This window comes from Gouania willdenowi, chromosome 9 (genome assembly GCF_900634775.1).
Source record: "Gouania willdenowi chromosome 9, fGouWil2.1, whole genome shotgun sequence".
Classification (NCBI taxonomy): domain Eukaryota; kingdom Metazoa; phylum Chordata; class Actinopteri; order Blenniiformes; family Gobiesocidae; genus Gouania; species Gouania willdenowi.
Window position 1 is genome coordinate 15,195,768 of NC_041052.1, and position 16,869 is coordinate 15,212,636.

Genomic DNA, 16,869 nt, shown 5'->3' on the forward strand with positions numbered 1-16,869 from the left:
TGGACCGAGGACCTACTGTGTGTGTGACTGAAGGGATGCTGGATTTAAATGTTTGTGTCCTCATCAAGCTGTTCAACTTGTGTTATTAATGATCAACGACACCTTATTTATCCACATTTGTTTTATACCTATTGCTGCTGTTTGATTTGTTTCAATAAATTTTGATTTGAGGAAATCTCCATTGCATTATATTTAAGTGTCCTACTCATTAGGTTAGTATTGTGTGAACTTTTCAATTCTATAAATGTTTAAAAATTTAAAAAAAAATACAAACCTAGTAGTGTGTGCTACAGCAGGACAGGTTATGTTTCTATCTTGCAAAAAGTGAATGTAAAAAGCAATTAAATTATCTGAATAAAATAAAATAAATGTGTGTGCTTACAAGTAGGCAACAAACAATGAACAAAGTCCTTGTAGAATACAAATTAATTTACAATTAATTTATTTATTTACAATTTATTTAAACAAAGTAAAAATGGATATATAAACCAACTCAACATATATATAACACCAGTCCAACCAGTGCTGAGGAGTTCATCATGAGCTGGAGGTTATGGACCATGGACGTAGTCCTGGTCCTGGTTCTGGTCCATGAACTGTGTCCCTGACTGCTCCATGGAAGAAAATCTGCATTAAAATCGTCCTCCTTTTTTCCTGAATAGAAACATTGAAAATATTTGAATTTATTAATTATTTTGGCAGTCTCCACAATAAGAAAATACAAAAACAAACAATTGTGTAATCCTTAAGCCAAAAGTGTCGGTTGAAGCAAAGCTTATACAAACCTACCTTATCACAACAAAACTAAACAAGGCTCTCTAGATAATCACATACAAAAAAATATTTAGCTTGTATTACTTTTTTAACAATACATATTCTACACAAGTTTTATATACAGTTTATACGTTCACATCAAACATATATACACATGAATGTATTTATGACATGTTACTCTTCTTTCTTATATTTACTAACAATATATTATTTAAAAAGCTTTTTAAAATGGTTTATGTTGTTTTATTTCATCCCTTACGCAGTTCCAAATTTTTACCCCTGATATTGTTATATTCATTCTTTTGACTGTTGTTCTAGCATTTTTCATCTTGAAATGTAGTTCTCCTCTTAATTTCTTCTCTCCACAATAAAACTTTTCTGCAACCCTTTTGGAAGTGAACGTTTACTTTATAAATCATTTGGACAGTTTTGAGTTTGATGCGATCTGGAGTTTTAAATCTGGTGTTTTTAACAATAATCCATGTGTGTGTTCTCTGTATCCTGCGTTATTTATCAGTCTGATGGATCATTTTTTGCATTATGAATAACGTTTGGATGTTCGTCATGTATGTATTTCCCCAAACTTCTAGATAGAAAATCAAATATGGTAAAACAAGTGTATAATAAAGAGTGTGCAATGCTTTTTGATTAACTCACTCAGTGCCATTGACGAGATAACTCGTCATTTCAAATCCAAACGCTCAGTGCCATTGACGAGATAACTCGACATTTGTGTTTTTTCACGGTGATTACTAGAAAACACACTGGCGGAGGTCCCTCATCAATATCTAAGCTGTGGGGTGTTGTAGTGACCAACTGTGCTCTGAAGATCGCAGCAGTACACCTTTAGATGAGAGATTAGCCACTGATGCTACCATTAGCTGGGGGGGAGAAGCAGGAATGGGTGAGATTATGGTGCTACGGAGTGATATTGTGAAGTATCCAGCAGCTCACAGCACCGTATACTAACACAAAACATTGATGGACCTAAGTGGATTATTGATAATGTTGCAATGGTGAGATAAAACCATCAACTAACCGGTCATTGCTGCATGTCGGGAGGAAGAGGAAGTTGCGTGTGTGCAGACTGACGTGAGAGAAACTTGGAGGAACGCCAAAATACAGTAAGAAATCCATTCAACTCTGACATAGATAAATAATAATACTAAGCCCGGTCTTAGTAGGGTTTTTTTTGTTTGTTTGTTTTAAATAAGGAAACAATGTTCAGATGTTAGAGTTGTCACTAAAGCAAAAAAAAAAAAAATAGCTTTAAAGTCACCGACAGGGTTTTTTACAAAAAGGCTGTTTTCTCAGCTTTTTGCTCTGAAACTGAAGATTTGTGTAAAACTTGCTCTATTTAATGGCTGATTACAAAGGAAGGAAGCGAGCCAGAAAGAAATTTGTTAATAAAAGTAGAGGCTTCAATCTTTCAGAATCTGGTGTCAGATTTCAGATAGTCATCGTAGAAAATATTCTGTGGGTCTTTAAAAATCAGTCAAAATGCTCAAAAACAGCTGGCACTGAGGGGGGGAGAAAATCTGAAAATGGTTGGCAATGAATGATTTAAGAAAGAGCCTTGTTTTGTCCAGGAATAGAAAATAAAATTAGTTCTTTATAATAGTTTCATTTATTCAGAAAACAAATATAAATTCAAGTAAATGGTGTATAATAATATTTCAGGATGGAATACAGATCAATGAAATATTGCTGCTGCTTTCAGGAATATTAAAATATTATGGTTTCCTAGCTAACCAGCGGCTAACTGGCTTGCCTGCACCACATTAGAAGTAACGTTCATAATATTGATGAGGGAATATTGTAGCAAGTGAATATTGGTAGTAGGTTAACAACATTGTGAAATAAAACTTACCAGGATTAGAAACAGTTCTACAGGACGATCTCCTCCGTGGCTTTAGTTTTGTTCGGTCCGTGGGGCTCCGTCCACTTCCCCTGAACCTCTTCAGACACCCACAGTACCAGGAAACAATGTTCTCCTTCTCTGACCACTGCTGTCTTCTTGGACTCACTTTTAAATGTTTTTTGTCGGATTTGCGCCAACGTGACCAGCCGCTCGCCAGCTTAAAAAAAATGGCTGCTTTTCGTTTTTGGAGAACCGTCGATAACCCCGCCTACCACCCGCCCCCTTCAGAGCTGAGTTGTAGCCCAGAAGCTATGTGGGGCCAGCGTACCTCTGGTTTTTGCCTCCGAGAGCTGGAGCTATGTTGGTGGAAACAGAATGGCTCGGAGCCGAAACACGCGCTAGCTCCAAGTTAGCCCCTGCCCGGTGGAAAAGCCAGTCCAGGCCACCACACTGTCTGACCAGCACCGTCCCTGCACTTCGAGCACGTCATTCCTCATGTTAGCTGGTATAACAAACACACACTTAGAGCTGCTCTCTCACTCCAGTAGTGTTTGATTGGTGCTCGTACTTGGCTCTTGTCAGGCCAATCCTCCAAACAGTATGACATTAGTCACTAGGGCCCCCAAAACTAAGTCCATGGCCTCATTGAGACTAATCTATAAAACCCTCCAAACTGAAACAAAAGCTGGGGATTTTTTCTTATTCTTCTTTTTTTTTCTGCGCATTGATTTCTTTGGAGCTTCTACATTGTGAGTTTGCACTTTGGTCTGATTGAGTTCTTCAGGAAGAGTTTCTTCCTGGACGTCATTCCCTTTTGATTCTGATGAGAGATTGTCCAGCTGTTTCTTGTCCTCTTTGAACTTACTGAATTTTACCCAGTTTTTCAGAGAGTCCTTGGTGCTGGTCTTTGCTCTGACCCAGTTCTTTGAAGAGCCCTTGGCCTGGTCCATAATTTGTCCCAGGTTTTCAGAGAGTCCTTGGTCCTGGTGTTTGCTCTGACCAAGTTCTAATAAGAGTTGTTGGTCTGTTTCCTCCATTAAGTCTGATGAGAGGTTGTGAGGTAACTGGGTATCACTCTCTACACCTTCTGAGGACATTTGGTCTTGGGAAGCGTTATTTTCGATATCCTGGTGTTCAGTGTTGAATTGATGGTCGGACTCTATGTTCTCTAAAAAGGGTTGTGGGCATTCATACGCAGGATAATGGAAGTCTGGATTTACTGGGTAAAACATCCCATCAGGTATGGGCTGCTGGTGGTAGACCATACCAGTATTAGGTTCTGGGTAAACTGCTTCTAACGGCTTACCAAAGTGGACCAAATCTGTAGGGTCTCGGTATGCTGGTATTAACCGCTGAGGGGGCTGGGAGTAGTCAACTATACCACTACTAGTATGTGGGTATAATGGTATCATCCACTGTTGTTGGGGAAAATTGTTGTCTACCTGTTCTGTGGAGAACTGTTCATCTGGTGTGGAATGGTAGTGGTAGATTATACCAGTATTGGGGTCTGGGTAAACTGGTGTCCAGAGGTGATTGGGATCTTGTGAAACACAGACGTTGTTTTTTGATGTTTCGACCCTCAGTTGTGCTTTTAGCTCCTCTATCATTTTGTCTGCAGTCTGCAATTTTTCTTCATAGTTTTGATGCATTTCCTGCATCTTCTCTTTATGTCGACACAGTTGGACTTCTTGCTCTTTGATCTTCTCCTTTAACGCACATTCGTTAGCCTCCGATTTCTGAAGTATTTCAGATTGTTTCATAATTAAATGTTTGCTCAGATTGTCTAATTCCTCTATCAGGTAATTAAAGAAATGGACGTCATCCACCTTTGTCTGAGTGGTATTGGCTTTTTGTTTGTTGTCTTTGCCATGTTGATCGTGTTAAGTTAAAACTCTCAAGAAGTTTATTTATCAGGTGAAGCTTTGAAATTCTTTCCCTTACTGTTGCTGCTTCTGCTCAGAAAGTCTACCAAAGTAGACTCAGAACTCAGTGATGTCATCTCAGGTTTTAGAACTCTATCCTTAGAGAACACATGGTCACATGACTCTCTCTGCACGAATCAGCAGCCTTTGCTGTAGTAGTACTGTTTCTCAGCTGCAATAAAAAAAAAAAAAGTTAATTTAATAATGCAAAACATTTGCATTTTTCAAAATTAACAAGATGGAGTCTCTTTTTTACTGTATGTTGTCTGAAAAACATACTATAGCATCCCTCAGGATGTTGGGAAGAAAAATGACCTTCTTGACTGCAAAGTTGCTTTTTTGCTGAACAGAACTGCGGTTACTGTAGGCCGTAACCACGTCAACACAATAAACAGGCATAAACAGATTAGGCTGCTCCCTCATTCATTCACTTCCAACTTCCCTCTCACACACGTGCCGTCTCCTCACCCTTCCACACCTGACCCGCCCCTTTCTCCTCTCACAGCCACTCGCATCCCAGCTCTGTCCAACGGTGCATTCAAACAACACAAAATAATCAGAACCATCAGAACATCATTAATGAACAATAAAACTACAACTATTACACAACTGCAGATATGTTACAATAAATTTTTGTAGGTGCAACAGTTTTTAGATGATAATAATGAGCAGATTTGTGTTTATTTATCTAATTTACCCCAATGGGTAACACTTTACAACAAGGGCCCCTTAATTAACATTAGTTAAGGCATTATTAAGAATTAATTAACAGTTTAATAATGTTATAATAATTATGTATTAACTAACATACCAGTTAATGCATTGATAAGCAGTTAATATTACTTAGTAATTAAAAAACTCAGCATTAATGAATGTTATATAATGTAATTAGTTATCCTTCATTTACTTGCAGTGTTTATTTGGAGTGTGTATGTCAATGTCATCACCAGGTAACCCATACTTAACTTTAAGTACGGTAATTGCATAACATTTTTAACCTTAGATAAACCTTAATAAATGTATAGAAGCTCCTCATAAGCATTACTTACCCTTAGTTAAGCATTAGTTAAGCCTTTCTGGACCCTTATTGTAAAGTGTTACACATATTTCAAACATTTAAAACTGATGAAAAAACCCTTCTATTTTCTGTTGACTGATGGGGACAGATAGACAGACTCAGTGATGTGCCGTGACCAGTAGGGTTGGGTAGGCACGTTGCAAATCGAGACCACCAATGACAATTTCATGTTTTTGCTGGAAAGTTTTAATTCAATTCAAATAAACTTTATTTGTATAAAGCAATTTGCAACAGTCATCTCAATGCGCTTATCAAAATATAAGATTCAAAATAAGAAAGAAAAAACTCAAGATCCAGAAGCATTTAGCCATCTGAGACAAATAACATAAAAAACACCATTAAAGAAACATAAACAATTCATTAATATAGCCTCCATACTCTCCCAACAAGATATATCTCATGACACGGTAGGGCATCTGTTGTTTGTGTTGGAAACACAGAAACACTGAGAAAATGTCAACAACAACAACTCAGAACAGCGTCAGTGAGGAGCATCCACAAAGCCAATCCTTCATTTTGTACCATTCACTGTGAAGTTAGGTATGAAACAATTTTCTGACCTTACCTTTGCTGAAGGTCTTGTAACTCAGGTGTTGGGCTACCATCGTTTAAAAGCTGTCGTTTATCCTCAAAAAAAAAGTTTCTCTATCGTCTCTTGCGTTGTCATCCTGCCTGTAGTTTTATCCCGCCCACTCACTAGAGCGAGAGAAAAAGTAGCAGCAGCGGTCACGTGGGATCAATTCACTAATGCACTGGGAACTTATAGCGTATAGCATTTAGCATAGCACGGTTACGTCCAAAGGCAGCATAGAGAGCTGCTTTTGGACATAAATGGTTTTCATCTTGGGGAACTGACTGCGCATGCACAAACACATAAAAACATGCTATGGGAACAAAGGCAGACCGTGTGCTTTTGGGAGGGAGTGTGGCCTCCTCCTGCCTTACAGCGGAATGAGACGGCAGCCTTTTCAGGAAATAGCGCTGTTTAGTAATTTGGGCTATGAAATGCACAAAATGTGTACTTTCAAACTTATAGGTACTGTAGGCTATTGGAAATGGAAAAATAAATAATTTATAATTATGTTATAATTAAAACCTTGCCTACCCTGCCTTCACGTCACTGGACAGACTGACAGTGGGTAGACTGGTGGGGGGACACAGACTGCCAGTGGGTAGACTGGTGGGGACAGACAGGCTGACAGTGGTTAGACTGATGGGGACAGACAGACTGACAGTGGTTAGACTGGTGGGGACAGACAGATTTGGCAGTGGGTAGACTGGTGGGGACAGACAGACTGACAGTGTGTAGACTGCTGGGGACAGGCGGACTAACAGTGGGTAGACTGATGGGTACAGACACTAGAGCGAGAGAAATGACAGTGGGTAGACTGGTGGGGAAAGACAGACTGACAGTGGGGACTGATGGGGATGGACAGACTAACAGTGGGTAGACAGAGCTTTAAGTCACGTGGTGCATCTATCACATGACCTAAACTGGCCGATGAGTGGCGGCGCGTATGCATAGAGTGGCAGTCGATGGATACGTTTAACCTCTTTTTTTAATTGCTTGCGTCAATTATCGTTTACAACCACAATTCTCCGGTTACAACTTCTCGAATCTGCCGCTACAGATGCACAAACTACTTTTCTCGTGTAGTCAAGTGGTTAATGCAGCAAACCTATAGGTTCTGTTTTTCTCAATGACGCAGGATCGATTCCCAGTGAAGGCAAAGTGCTATATGATAATATACACCGGCTTCTTTTTTTTCTTCTTTTATTCATCAAGAAGGTTAAGCAAAACTTTAGAGGGAAATGTATAAAAAGAAAGGGCAGTGTTACACCCTGGTGGTGAGGGGGAAGAGAACAGGGAAGATGGAGTTAGGGTGGGACACTGGAAGTGATTGATGCCAACCTATTTTGGTTGTACTGAAGGTAAAATGTGATGTTACTATTGTGCATACTGTGTTGAGGGGTGAAACCTATTAAACCAATCTGGTGACAAAAGTGGAGAGATAGTGAGAGAGGGTATAACTGGCCATTTTTGACTACTTTTGATTTTACCTTTATATCTTACCATAAAAACTGCTCAGCTTGCCCTGTTTGGTATCATTTTTTCAGCACAACCTCAGCTGAATGAATTTAATTGTTGATTTTGACATACTGTATGACCACAATGGACCTGAAATCACCCAAAAACACCAAATCCAGGTAGAAAAAAAAAAAAATGTTTTAACTAACCCATTTGATGAGTGAGAATCCAAAAATAAAGTGCAATTTTCAAAAACATCTGTACAAGTTCACAAAAAATAAAGTTATATGCAAAAGTTCTTTTTTGACTTTCTGTCAGATACAACTTTAAGTAATGTCTTCATAGTGACCTCACCAGGAAAACGATGAATGTCAAACTCCGTATGAGTGAAATGACTTTCATGAATTACGCAGATGAATGCCTCCACTGGATCTCTCCTCAGAGTTTTGCTGCATGATATCCTTGGCTTGGAGTCCATTCGTGGGTCATGATCTTTGATCTTTAGCACTGTCTGTTGTGAATATTTCAAGATGAAGAAGCTACTGAATTTCGAGTCTGCTTAAGATTGAATAAATCCAACCTGAGCCTTTACCTGAGGCAGGAGTGTGTGCCGGCCCCACACACTAATCCGGCTTGTGTTGTAGTGTTAACTTAAGGTAAAATTGTTGCCGTCATAAGAAAAAGTGTTGATGCTCTGGGGCTTTGTGGAGCAGCTTTCATTTAAAAACTACATTACATCAATGGTTGTGTCACTTTTATCAACATTCAAGGGTGTCATTGGGACCATTAGTGCGGAGAAGGCAATCGATACAACTCACAGGCGTTTTAAATTACAGAGGCTCGATGCTGACATGAATGCTGGATTCACATTTTTATTGAGTTTTCATTGCAGAGGCAATAACGCTGTGACATGTCATTTGGTCCCCGTTGCACCTTCAGATACACTTCGCAAAAAAAAAAAAAAAAAAAAAAAACATTGAAATGAAACTTGTGTAAACTCTGTTTAAGAGTCAGAGCACATCCTCATGTCTCCTCTCAATGCCACGTCCCTCCTCCCTGCTGAAAAATGTGCTCCACGAGGCGTCTGTAAACGCTTGCAGCTCTGATCATGATAAATGAAACTCCTCCTTCCTTTCATTTTCTTTTTCTTTTTTTCTTTTCTTTGGGGGGACGGTTGTCTTAGTAACAGTGATGTTGCATCTTAAAGGGTCCCTGTAGTGAAAATGTATATAGCAAAACATTTGTTTTATGCGTTTCTAATAGACAAAGTATGTTCACCTTTTTATTAAAAAAAAAAACACATTAAAAGGACTTTTTAGAACGATTTTATACCTTGTGGCATAAGCTGTGGAGAGTCGCCATTTTTGACATGATCTGATGCTCATTTGTTGATTCTTGTTAGCTGTTCTGTTGGTCTACAGTTTCTGAACAATGGCAGAGTCTAAAGCCAATGGTTGCAACAAGATAAAAAAAAAACCCTGCAGAAACATTTCTGTTGCGTCTCAAAGCCATATAATGACACTAAGTCAGAAGCTGGGTTTTCATTGCAGATTTCCCAAAATAAAAGCAATCATTTCTAAATGTCGACAAAGTATAATGAACGTGTCCCGTAAAATCCCATCCCGCGAGACTTCACTGCAGAAAGACAGACGCTCCAAACTTCCTTATAACACTCCGTATTCCTTTGTTGTTTCACTTCTAATGTGGCAATAATAATTTTAAGTATAATTCTCTTTATCAGAATCAGAATCAGAATCAGAAATGTTTTATTTGCCATGTACAGTTTTAAGGACAGTACAAGGAATTTGACTTGGTGGTTGGTGCACAAAACAAGCAACAAAAAGAAATAAAAGAAATAAAAACAAAAACAAAACAACAAAGAACAACCCAGCAACAATAATAATAATAATAATAATGATAAATATAAAGGATGAGGGATAAATAAAGGATAGATAGAGAACAAAGGATAAATAGGATAAATATAAATATATATATACAGTGCAGCAGATATCAAGCTGGTGGAGGTGGTGATCGGGTGGGGGGGGGGGGGGGGGGGGGGGGTTCAGTGGGTGACTTGGGGTGTGTTCATGTGGATGGTGGCAGAGGGAAAGAAGCTGTTTTTGTGTCTGGAGGATCTGGTCCTGATGGACCGAAACCTCCTACCAGAAGGGAGAGATTGAAACAGTTTATGACCGGGGTGGGAGGGGTCGGCCACAATCTTTCCTGCACGCCTCAAAATCCTGGAGGCGTACAGGTCCTGGAGGGAGGGCAGATTGCAGCCGATGACCTTCTCTGCAGAGTGGATGATACGCTGCAGTCTGGCCTTGTCCTTGGCCGTAGCTGCAGCGTACCAGATGGTGATGGAGGAGCAGAGGATGGACTGGATGATGGAGCTGTAGAAGTTCACCATCATCTTTGTTGGCAGACTGAACTTCTTCAGCTGCCGCAGAAAGTACATCCTCTGCTGAGCTTTTTTGATAAGGGAGCTGATGTTCAGCTCCCACTTGAGGTCCTGAGTGATGATGGTCCCCAGGAAGCAGAAGTACTCTACAGAGCTCACTGTAGAGTCTCCCAGGGTGAGGGGGGTGAGGGGGGCTGGGTTCTTCCTGAAGTCTGCTATCATCTCCACTGTCTTTAAAGCATTGAGCTCCAGGTTGTTCTGGCTGCACCAGGACACCAGCCGGTCTGTCTCCCACCTGTAGTCAGACTCGTCTCCATCAGCGATGAGACCGATGATGGTCGTGTCGTCTGCAAACTTCAGGAGTTTGACCGACTGGTGAGAGGAGGTGCAGCTGTTGGTGTACAGGGAGAAGAGCAGAGGAGAAAGAACACAGCCCTGAGGAGATCCAGTGCTGATGGTCCGGGGAGCAGAGATGGTTTTTCCCAGCTTCACGTGCTGCTTCCTGTCAGACAAGAAGTCTGTGATCCACCTGCAGGTGGAGTCTGGCACGTTCAGCTCTCTTTATATGTATCTTGCCATGTTTTCTCAGAGTGAAATGGTCATATATATACCTCACGGCATATGACCATATAAGTCGTGTTCTGTGACGTGTATTTGCGGATAAATTGTTTCCATAGCGCTTTTGCAATACATTCAATATCGAAACACCTGAAATACCTCCTCATGAAAGCGTCAAAACTGTTTAGCGATATTTGACTGCTTTTTTCAAAATTTTTGGTGTTTTCATCCAGTTTTAATTGCGCTATTTAGATTTTCTTTCTTTCTTTCTGTCTGTCTGTCTGTCTGTCTGTCTGTCTGTCTGTCTGTCTGTCTGTCTGTCTGTCTGTCTGTCTGTCTGTCTTTCTTCTTTTTTTCTTTCCTTTTTTTTTTTTTCTTTGGGTAATGGAAACCCAGCTACAGTTAGCCAGATGTTGGCATGACATACACACTTAAATTTGAGAGGGATCTGGGGGCTAAGCTAATGGGCAAAAAGCCAAAGTTACGCCTGAAACCACACACGGTCCAACAGAATTCCTTCACAGAAAGTCTCAATGCACCTGGTAAATGTACTTGTTCAAAGCACTTCTACTTTTCTGCTTACAGCGAATACAATGGGCGGTTGTCATGACACTAACCGCATCCCCACCAGATTGTTCCCTCCTATTTCCTAAATTATGAGCTGTCAGATAAACTTAGCAGTTTGTTTGGGTGCCATTAGGTGCTGATCCTCCCGCCCATGAACATAAATTCTTTCAGCAGCTTTCATTGCAGTTTGTAGCCATATTTGTGCACTTCCAACATCTCCTTTCTGCTGCTAACAACAGTTCTGACCATTAGGGTAATTCTGCAGGCTGAGTACAAAAAGGCTAAGGTAGTTGGTGGGAAAGGTAATCCTCTTGTAACTTGGATGCTGGACTTTGTCGCTGAGGGAGAGGTTACACACGGCAGCTTCATGCCGAGAGCCAACAGAAAAACTACACTTCCCACAATGTAAACAGACCTGTTACGCCTCTACCTCCCACAATGCACCATGTTGATCAGTGAAAGTCATACCCTTTCCAAAATGGCAGCTCTCCATAGTTTATACCTGAGGGTATGAAATCGTTCTAAAAAATCTTTTCAATGGGTATTTTTAAGGTGCATATATTTTGTGTATGGGTAATACATGAAACACATATTTTGTTGTATACATTTTCACTACAGGTACCCTTAAAGGTGTCGGAAAACAAGCTATTTCAAGTTGAACTTTGGCCCTCTCTAACAGGATTTACAAAGGAACCTGTTTCTTTATGTAAAACTGCTGTAATATATATATATATATATATATATATATATATATATATATATATATATATATATATATATATATATATATATATATAAAGCAGCTCCGCACTGATTTCCTACTTTTTAGTGAGGCTGACCGTGTCACTAAATGATTTAATGTTGTTGTTTTCTTTTTACAATTATTCTATCTTGACTGATGTTAGCATTTTAAGATTTGAAGGTGTAAAGGGTATTAAAACTAAAACCTAAGGATGTTTGGTATTAGTATTTTGGCATTATCTGATACTTCAATAATGTCCTAGACTTCAATTCTGATTCCTGATTTTTGCCGATACCCAATATACATAAACCATGCCTAGTAATTGGTCACATTATATTTATCTCTATTAAATTAACTCATTAAGCCTACTTTTATTGTGAATACTGAATGTATTCTACATGAAACATCATCTGTGCAAAATAAGAAAACTAATTCATTTTAATTATGGGGTGGGGGGAGGGGGGAAGCGTGATATTTGTTTTAAACATGTCTCAAACAACAACACATATTGGTTTTTCAAAATTGCTGGAAAAATGTCATGGCTAATTATAGTTAATTATACCTGCTTATACCAATGCAATCATCCACGTTATAAAACCTCACTCTGGTTCTACAGTATGTGAAGGAAAATTGTGTATTTCTCCACAGTAACCAAGGTTGTCTATGTTGGAAAACAACAGAGTTGCTACGATTATTGAAAAAAATGGGAAAAAAAAGTCTTAACAACAGCCAGAAGGTCATGATATTTAATGTACATGCTGGTAAAATTGGAAAGTTAAAATATCTTCTTAGTTGAAGATGATTATTTTCATTTTCATTGAAGATTGAAATATAAATGTCTTTGAAAGTTTTTTTTCTTCTCTCTCTCTCTCTTTCTCTTTTAGTTTACCAACTCCAAAAAAAAAAATCAACTTTCAAAATACTCAATAAGGCTTCATTAGAGAGGTGAGAAACTTTCATCATTCTGTGAGGAATACAATCTCCTTAAGTTTAATTAACAATTTTAGTTGAAAAGCTCTTTAAAGGTCCAGTATTATGCTATTTTTCACCCATCTCCATTTGTTCTAAGATACCCAGCAACATAGTATTTGGTTTCCAGAGTTTTAGCCCTCTGAAAAGTGACTTTCTGAGCATTTCTAAAAAAATGGGCTGTTTTGGGACCTACTTATGCTCATTCATGAGTAGGCGTGTCTGTAGATGCTGACTCCACACAACAACTGATCACTAGCAATTTTCTTTTGCTATCCACACACTCCTGTTAATGTTTTCAGCCAAAAAACTGCACAATAAAACACATGACTATTTAAGCGGCTATTGACTGTGAGTCAGAAAAACACTGTTTCAAGGTGTTTGAGGCAGCATCAGTGGAGTCAATCAGCTGAGTCAGCTGCTTTAAACATTCATCGGAGCCGCTACATTGCTTTCTTCTCATCCTCTCCACTACTTATTACAAGAATAGTCCATTCAAGGTGATAGTTCACTGTTTAGTCCAACCGCTGCATTGCATTGGGTCACAAACACGTCAGATCAAGTCAAATAGATATGAGGCAATATAACGGGTACTAAAAATGGAACTGCTCCTTGGGTGCTACACCGTGGCTGCCCACTGCTCCTCAAGGATGGGTTAAATGTAGAGAACACATTTTGTGTATGTAGCTTTACATATATGACAATAAAATATAATATACATTCTATGTTAAACTGCCGTGTTTGTTTTACTTGTGAGATAGTTTGAGAGGGAAGAGCTCACATTCTTATTGGTTAGGAGGAGCCAGGATTGTAAAGAGGAGGAGTTTCCGCTAGACGACGTCAAGTAGCGAGAAAAATCCAACTTGCCCATTTGGAGCTGACTTTTTACAAAATGTGGAATAACAGGGGAGGGAGCAAACAGAACTTTTTTTTAACTTTGACAATCTGGATGACGTTAAAGGGATGTATGTCACTGTAGCAAAACCATTATAAAGTGATTTTTTTCACAATACTGTCCCTTTTAAAGAATGGCTAACGTGTTAGAGCGAAACACAAAACATCACATTAATGCACTTTAATGACTTTTGAACCACTGTGGGAAATATTACATTTTATGGTGTAAAATAATTTTTTAAAACGAATATTCTTAATGTTTAACATAAATGTATTTATTATTATTATTATTATTATTATTATTATTATTATTATTATTATTATTATTATCATTATCATTATCGTTATCGTTATCGTTATCGTTATTGTTATTGTTATTATGATCAATAATGATCATAATAATAATGTATTTATATATTAAGTAATGCAAAATTATGCAATCTAAAAATGCAATATAAAACACAAAACTATATTTAACAGAATGAAGTTCAATGGTAGTTCTAATCACATGTAGTGTTTTGATTTATAATTGTATTCAAGACTCTTTATTAAGAGGCTGCATATTATTAACACATTGGTTTTATTTGAAAAAATAAATATATCCCTCCATCACTTCATCTTCTGCTGGCAAAATAAATGTTGCTGTTCATTTGATTTCTTTTAAAAACAATTATGCAGATTGTTATTAGCACTTTTTATTAGAAAGTCGAAATATGAAACATCATATAAAAAACTTCTGTCTGTGTTTATTTGATTCCTATTTAAGACACTTTGATAAGAATGACGAGACAGTATATTGTTAATAGCATTTTGCGGTTGGTGGTGTGCCTTGGAATAGAAGAAAAAAAAACAGAAACCTTGGATGGTAGATTGGACAGATGTTTTTACCAGGAAAGAAGAAATCAGAATATGTTGCATGCATGCTTTCCAGATAAACAAGGAAGGCAAATTAAATCAGACATAGGCAACTGGCAGCCTGGGGGCCACACATGGCCCTCGGTCTAATTCTGGGCGGCCCCCAAGACACATCCCACCAAAATTGTAATTCACGAAATTGGAAGAAATATTAAGGCCAACATAAAACACAAAATAACTCCAAAAACACACACAACGTCAAAATGCACTGAAAGTCAACAAAACACATGAAGCAACGACAACAAAAACACAGAAAAAGATTTTTAAAAATGCACAAAAAAGACTGATAATACACACAAAAGTACATCAGACACACAAAACAACCACCTAAACTCACAAAACAACAACAATTACACAAAATGACAGAAAAAAATACCCAAAACGCCAAAAATACTTAAAAATATACATATAAAAGACAGCACAGATTGAAAATAAACAATGCAAATGTAGCACACAAGAAACAAAACAAACCACATAATGTTTATAAAATACACAAAATGGCAGCAGAAATTCCCAAAATGACAGATAGATACACAAAATGACCCCAAAAACACACAAAATTACTAAAAACTCAACAAATTGTTTGTTCTTTTTTGTGTTAATGCTCAAAGTCATCATTATTCTTAATACTGGCATAAACATTGATAATGTGGCCCTCGGATCAGACAATCCTATTTTTGTGGCACCGCTTAGATAACTGTCACCCATATCTACCTTAAAACAAGTCAGTCTACACTGCCATTACAATGATCTGACTCCTTTAACCTCATAAAACCAGTTGAAGGTACAATAATAGAGTACTTCATTGAGTAATTAAGTAATGTGTTTAAAGTGCTTTTTATTGCATATACAGCTTCTGGAATCGCCTCTCATTCTTACTTGTAAATATTGCATTAAATAATATTTCAGGTGAACTGTCTTTGTCATTTGGGTTGAGTTTCACATTTCAACAGCTATAATGTATTTGTGTGAAACAGATATGCACCTTGTGTTGCTCCTCAGGCTACAAATCTCATGGTCAAACTTAGAAAATCCAGGAGCTTAATAACATGTGTCACATACATGCATGGCAATCTCCTGGGGGCCACACACTGTATATGTTCTAATAGACAAAGCCTTGAGGCAGTCTAGCCGTCAAACACACTCACCGCATGTTTGTTTTTTTTTTTGGTGGATTTTCAGAAGGTTCCCTTGAATATTAAGGCCAATCCCCACTGGAAGTGCTGGATTTCGACATGTCAATACTTTCTGACACCGAGACATTGAAGCCTGCGACTCCTCCGCTTTTGAGCCCGAGCTTTCCCACCAAATGAAAAATATATAAATAAGAATGCTGAATAAATTTAAAAAATGCATCTAAGACTGGCATGGTGAGCTCCCTGCAGGAGAAAGTGTGTTTGATAAAACACCAGCCTCATTTCTAGCATGATAAATGGCAACGCTTCTTACCCTCTCCACCAAAAAGGCAGCGAGTGGTAATAAGAATACTGTAAGTAGTGCCATTCATCCTGTGTTTGAAAGAGCCCTCTTCAAGCACGGGAGCCGAAAGTAGCCCTATTTTGCAAATGGAGAACACCTTTCAGGAATAATTGAGCGGTCCCTGCATACAGGGAAATGAAATTGTCTTCTTTTTAGAAGATGCTCTGTGGGTAAACAAAAAATCAAAAAACCCTCGGCGTCCATTCCATTCAGGGCTTTCTTAATGCATTTTGTTAAGAAACATTTGCACATGATGCATTTCAGTGGAAGGATTTCAGCAAAGGGCATTCCTCTTAACTCAGCTGTGAATCAAAACTGGCAGTTTATTGGTTTTATATGGAAATACTGAATTTATGTAAAAACACACTGAACTCTTGATGCTGCACACATCTTTAGCTCTCAATTTATACTCCAGATAACCATCAAACTGACAAGCAACATGAGGTCCAAACAAAAGCAGTAGGATGCTAGCATCTGGAAAGTTTAAGACAAATACAAAATTGAATCAACTCTTTTAACTCTGTTAACTGAGGATTCTCTAAGAACACTATACATTGTGGATACCCACACATTGAAAAGCCTATGAAATAATAATATAAAATATAAACTCACCAAAAGGACTCTACCCATTGACCCCAGAATGCACCACTAGAGGTCGCTGTTAAAAAAAAGACATTGTA

At 38.3% G+C, this 16,869-nt stretch overlaps 1 protein-coding gene across 1 annotated transcript; it reads right to left on the bottom strand.

Annotated features, from left to right (window-relative positions):
- Window positions 1-524: 524 nt before the first annotated feature.
- On the bottom strand, window positions 525-4,480 carry LOC114469983 (uncharacterized). Its single transcript, XM_028457946.1, has 2 exons — window positions 2,645-4,480; window positions 525-654 (listed from the first exon to the last, which is right to left on the bottom strand). Exon 1 carries the CDS (start codon window positions 4,393-4,395, stop codon window positions 3,292-3,294), a length of 1,104 nt encoding a protein of 367 aa, XP_028313747.1. The 5' UTR covers window positions 4,396-4,480; the 3' UTR covers window positions 525-654; window positions 2,645-3,291.
- Between the last annotated feature and the right edge of the window lie 12,389 nt (window positions 4,481-16,869).

Bases quoted from the DNA above. Each gene is read 5' to 3' on its own strand.
- LOC114469983 (XM_028457946.1), bottom strand. From the start codon at position 4,395: ATGAAACAATCTGAAATACTTCAGAAATCGGAGGCTAACGAATGTGCG.